The 6,414-nt window shown below is 31.4% G+C and overlaps 1 protein-coding gene across 1 annotated transcript; it reads left to right on the top strand.

The window, feature by feature from the left end:
- The first annotated feature begins 2,916 nt into the window (after positions 1-2,916).
- On the top strand, positions 2,917-4,437 carry LOC108462702 (probable aquaporin NIP-type). The gene is made up of 5 exons (XM_053026374.1): positions 2,917-3,179; positions 3,262-3,486; positions 3,583-3,780; positions 3,877-3,938; positions 4,028-4,437. The coding sequence occupies exons 1-5, from the start codon at positions 3,084-3,086 to the stop codon at positions 4,254-4,256; spliced, it is 810 nt and encodes a 269-aa protein (XP_052882334.1). The 5' UTR covers positions 2,917-3,083; the 3' UTR covers positions 4,257-4,437.
- Positions 4,438-6,414: the final 1,977 nt, after the last annotated feature.

Here is a 6,414-nt window from a genome sequence, read left to right as displayed (position 1 = left end):
AATAGTAAATTTACATTTTAGGGGAGCCGGGACCCTTGCTAGCCCCATAGATTCGCCACTACCAATACACATAAGGTATAGACGGCGAAGGGAAAATGAGGAGAGGGTCGAGGGTGTGTATTACCTGTAACAGCCAAATTTTTCAGTGGTGTCGGAAACAGTGATTCGAGATCACTAAATCCGACGAGTATGTTTAGATATTTTAACAAATAATAATTATAGGCCAAGTGCGAACTTAAAAGAATTGTTTTAATTAGTGAATTTTGCGATTTTAAAAGAATTAATCGTAAATTTGGTTGAAAACGAGGTATCGAGACCTCAGATTAGAACCGAGCCATAAATATTTTTATAAATATTTATGGAGTGTTATTAAGTTAGTATTAAAGTTTCGCTAGAAAATTTTAACGTTTGGTTAGTCAATTAATTAAAAGGACTAAATTGAAAATAGTGTAAAATTTATTAAATTGTGATTAAATAGTTTAAGTGATTAAAAGGAGGGATTTAAAAGGCAATTGGACCCAAATTGTATGGGCTGGACGGTTGGGCAAGAAAATCAGCAAAAAGACAAGGAGAAACAAGGGCAAAATGGGAAATTTTGCAAATTAAACATATAAAACAAGACAAATTTGAAAAATCTAGAGATATCATCATTTTCTTCAGCAAAACACCATGGGAGGTCTGAAAGCTGCTGGTTTTCATACTTTGACATATGTGAGTTCAATTCTTACCCTTTTCTTTGAGATTTTTATGTTTTGTGACTTTTACAATTAGGTCCAAGTGTTTAATTCATTAGTTTTGATTTTATGAACAAAATTAAAAGCTATCATTAATAAGTGTTAGCTATTTATGATGAAATAAAATGAATTTGAAGCTTTGATTTTGTTTTTGATGATTTTATCAAGTAATTTCAATAGAAATTGATTTTAGGACCTAATTGTGAAAAAGTTGTGAATTAAGGTTTAGTGTTAAAATTCTGATTTTTAAAGATTGTGTAATAGTTTAGAATGATGGAATAAAATGTTAATTGAGAAAAATTAGCTTAATAGATGGGCTAATTGAGCAAGGACTGAATTGTATGACCTTTGAAATTTAGAGGAAAAATGGTAATAAACATCTTGAACTAAAACAATATTGGACAGCAGAAGTAGACTAACTTTGAAAAATCACCATAAATTGTAGAAATCGAATTAGAAGATGAATAAAATATGAAATTAAAGCTTATTGAGTCTAGTTTTTCATGGAAGAAACGGTGTAAGCAATAGATTTGTAAATTATGAGATATAATGAATTTTGTGAGACAATATTAGAATGAATTCGGGTTCCCCTGTTTTGACTTTGGAAAATCACCAAAAATTGGAGAAAATTAATTAGAGTCTCAAATTTATATGATTAGAATCCTTAATGAGTCTATTTTCAATAGAAATCAATGGGAACATTATCCGAGTTTTTTAATGTGATATAATTAATTTTTAGTGAAGAGAGGTCAGAACTGTTGGATAGTGAAACAGGGGAAACTTAAATGAATAAACTGTACTAATTGGATAAACCAAAAATTCTTAAAATTTTATGGTGGAATGATATGTGAGTCTAGTTTTAGGGAAAATTTACGGATCTTAATTTTTAGCTCTGTAGCTCGAATTATAAATAATTGAGTGACTATAACTCGTGTGAACAGATTGATGTGAGCATTAATAAGTAAATTGTGAAATCGTACTTACAAGAATGTTATATACATTAAGGATGTGGAATGAAGAGGAGGAGGAGGAAAAATATATATGAATATTCAGTTAGCATGGCTAATTTGTATGTTTTAAGCTCATGGACTAAATTGAATAAAAGTAAAACTTTAGGGGGTAATTTTGTAAAAATGTCAAAAATGACTAAATTGAAGGGAATAAATTGTTTTATTATCTAAATTAATAAATTAAATGAAATTATCAATTTAAGATTGGGTGAAATTTGAGAAAATGGTAAATTACCAATATGCCCCTAAATCTTGGTAATTCTGCAATTTAGTCAGGTAGGTTCGGATACCCTGAATGAGCAAGTAAATATGACAATTTAAGTATTGTATCGTATTTTATATGATATTTTGAATTGAATATATGAAAAGGATGTTACATGAAACATGAAAATGAATACTAAATAATATAAATTAATTGAAATTATTCTGAAAATTTCGGTAATGCCTCGTATCCTATCCCGGTCTCAGGTACGGGTATGGGGTATTACATTACCAATAGTGAGAAAGGATACAATTTTTTTTTATATAGAATTTGTTAAAATTTTTAATTTAAGATTAAATTGATAGACTTTGAAAATATATTAGGGCTAAATTTACAATTAGATCATTAAAAAAGAACAAATTAGACTTCTATTACTGAGTTAATGACAACTAACGATATGGTAGAGTGACTAAAATATTTAAATTCGAAAAATTGAATGAATAAATTAAAAATAATAATTAAATAATCAAAATAAAAGTAAATGCATAATTAGATGAATATTCTTATAATATAAGTGAATATTGGGAATAATGATAAAATTTATCTTCAAATCATAAACTAAATTTAACATCAATATAACTCAAAAGCTAAAAAAGTGTGAGATTTTTTGTCTAAATGCGGAAAATTAGAGCGTTGTCAAACAATTGATATATATGTTTTGTTTTTGATAAAAAAAAATAGAAATTACAGCTTAAAACTAGCAGAAACGAGTAGTTGAGATTAGAAATTCAAATATATATAGAGAGAGAAAATATAGGGAAAATTGTGGTAGTGAGTGATTTGAGATTTATTAGTGCATAAATTGTCAAAACAACTGTTATTTCCACTAACCACTCCTTAAAACAGCTTAACTACCAATGACCACTATATTTAAAGCCATATATATACTTGTTTGTTCACTTAGCAGCTTAAGAAAAAAAAAATCAAATAATTTTTGCAATAAAAAAAGAAATTATATAACAAAAGAAAAAAAAAACAAAGTCAAAGAAGGCTTCCCCATTTTTTGAAAAAAGTAATAAAAAAATTACAAGTCCTGATATTCTAGATTACTGATTAAGTGAAAAAATTAATTAAACAATGAGTAGTAAAGAAATGTCGGCTATGGAAGAAGGGATGTTTTTAACCGTGAAGCAAATCTGCTATTCATCTGACGCAGTTAAACTAATGCAAAAGGTAATACAATTTCTCTCTATTTTCCTTGTTTTTTGTTTTCAGAGAACGAAGTTGGAGATTACTTAAGATTTAGGGTACGTAGGTAATTGCAGAGGTCGTGGGAACATATTTCGTGATATTTGCAGGATGTGGTTCAGTGGTGGTGAATAAGTTATACGACGGCATTGTTACATTTCCTGGGATTTCTGTAGTTTGGGGTCTCATTTGTATGGTCATGATTTACTCTGTTGGTCATATTTCGGGTGCCCATTTTAATCCTGCGGTTACCATTACTTTCTGCATTTTCCGTCGTTTTCCTATGAAACAAGTAAGCTCATTAATTTTACTACTTGTTTCACCTGTATCTGCATATATACAATTTATTATAATTATACCATCTTAATGAATGTGGTTGCATGCGTAGGTGCCTGTTTATGTAGTGGCACAGCTCCTTGGATCAATCCTAGCAAGCGAAACTTTAACTTTGGTTTGGGATATACCTCGAGATGCCTTTTTTGGAACAGTACCAGTTGGACCTGCTTCTCGATCTCTAGTTCTTGAGATTATCATTTCCTTTCTATTGATGTTTGTTGTATCGGGGGTGGCTACAGATAGTCGTGCTGTTAGTAATATTATTCGCTACACTAGTCATATAATTTTATACATACATGGACAGGCAGTGTAAGTATATGTTTGTGTGTGTGTTTTGTGAAAACAGATTGGAGAATTGGCTGGAATTGCAGTGGGGATGACAATAACGTTAAATGTGTTCGTAGTTGGGTAAATAATTTTGATCCCAAAGAGTGAGATAATATGTGATTGGTTAATTATAAGTGGTGTAAATAAATTATGGTTTTTTGTATGGATAGACCGGTATCAGGGGCATCAATGAACCCAGCAAGGACACTTGGACCGGCTATAGTGATGCGTGTATACGATGGAATCTGGGTTTATATGGTTGGACCAATGCTGGGCACTATATTGGGAGGATTTGTTTATAATTTGATTAGGTTCACTGATAAACCTCTAAGTGAACTAACCAGATCATCTTCTTTCGTGAAGAGCATGTCCAAAAGCACTGCCACCGCTACTCTTTAGGGTTTTTCTTCATATATATTTTTTCCATCACCCATCTAATCAGCTGCTAGCAGAGGGGCTATTTTTTTTTTGTAGTTTAAAAATAATGTTATTTGGAGTTTTGAATTTAATGTTCTTGTTTCTTTTAATTAATAAGTTTGAATTGAATGCGTAGCCGACCCTGTACGGGGCATTGCAAAGACATGACGGCCCATGCACGTGATAAAATTAGATAGATAGATGCATTCCTCCCCACATCCCTAATCTACCGCTTCCAGTCATGTGCATCAATATCTAAAACCTTTTACCACCTATCATTTCATCAAAAAGTTTTTTTTTATCTGTCGTACACAATATTTAAAATTATTTTTACTCCCTTCTCAATTTATAAATATAAAGATAATGAGCTTCAACGCACTCAAATTCACATCCTCCTGTATTGACAATAATGTTTATGTTAATTAAACTAAGACTCAATTAACGTGATTTATTATTTTTCTAATTATAATAATTAATATAAATGTAACTGGAAAGTTACAATTCAACTACTTTCTTACTTACCAAAGTTTAAATATAATCTATTATTACAAGCATTAAATAATTAATTCAACAATTAATCAGAATAAGTATGAAAAAGAACTTACATGTATACAAAACTTAAACTTGAAATGTCAAAATTTTCAAATTTCAACTTTACTATTAAGCCAAAATTGAATTGACAAACTATTTTTATTGTTAAGCATGTATATAACGTCATGGCTTGCATTTTTTTAATACACAAGAAGAGGTCTAAAACCTCACATCAAAAGTCCTAAGGATTCTACCTTAGATAATGAAATCAAATCCTCATTAAAAAAACTTTGTACCAACAAAGGAGGATATGTGAACATCCTCAAACCAACAACCTAATGCATCAAATTTGCAATACAGCCTATCGATTGGTTAGCTCACCTACCAATATGCTGAAACTTCACCAACAAATCTTTCTTGCACAGATAAATAATTTTTTAATAATACTAGGAATTGACTCATGAAGATCTCTCTTTTGAATCATTTCAACAAGATCCACACAATCATTATCAACTTGTAGCATCCTAAAGCCTTTATCCCAAGTTGCCTTTAAACAATCAAGGATGCTCCACATCTCAACAACAAGGAAAGAAAAATAACCAATATTATGACCATAACCAATCAGCCATTGTCCTTTGTGATCTCACAATAGACCCTCCCCCTCCAATGATGCATTCCCTGAGCCTTCTTTCACTGAGCCAATCGTATTGAGTTTATTTCATCCTATACTAGGCGGCTTCCTAATATTTACCTTTCTTATGTTTGAACTATTAATTCCCATCTCAAGAGCCTTAGATAAAAAGAAGCTCTAAGTAATTAATTTGTGCTACAACTATCGTTTATGCCAGACCCTACTATATCTTTTATGCTACAACTATCGTTTTGGGAAATTAATTTGTTACTTCTCTTTCAAATTCACCAACAAATTATCCCAAACAAGGAGCTCTAAGAAATGCCTTAAAAAGAATGATTATTGATGATGTCGTTGAGAGCACCAAAAATATCCTATTCCCTGTAAAATAATGAAAAAGAACAGTAAAGGGGAAGTAGGGTCGAATCCTCAGGGATCGGATTATACGAATGCTTATTTCTCGAAATCCTGGACATAATCGTGCCCAAGAAAACCTGCGTGACAGAAAAAAATAAAAATATAATAGAATTAAAGATTTGATTTGGAAAAAATAAAAACAGAATCTAAACTGAAATTGTGATTACGAAAATAATAAAAATAATAAAGAGAGTTGAAGGAAAAGAAATTCTTATTGGTAGATTCCAGCCTCTAGTTGTCTCATTCTGCCTTGGGTTCAATCCTCGGCTTTTAAATGACCCTTCTCAACTCAAGTAAGCCAGTTATAGTGGAAGAGGATGCCTACGACCACCAGCTCCAAAGATTAGACTTACGATTTTTAGGGAACCCGACTCTAGCCAATAATCTATGCTAGATCAACGCTTCTCAATGGCGAATCCCACGCCATTTCGTCTCTTTGGCTCGCCAACCTCGACATAATAAGTTAACGAACCGACTATGCAATCCTTCCAAAACATACAAAGCAACCGCCTTTGCATATGCTTGAAAAGCTTACTTCTTAAGAGCCATGGACGAAGCGTC

This window comes from Gossypium arboreum, chromosome 3 (genome assembly GCF_025698485.1).
Source record: "Gossypium arboreum isolate Shixiya-1 chromosome 3, ASM2569848v2, whole genome shotgun sequence".
Lineage (NCBI taxonomy): Eukaryota > Viridiplantae > Streptophyta > Magnoliopsida > Malvales > Malvaceae > Gossypium > Gossypium arboreum.
This window is presented reverse-complemented; position numbering and strand designations above follow the sequence as displayed.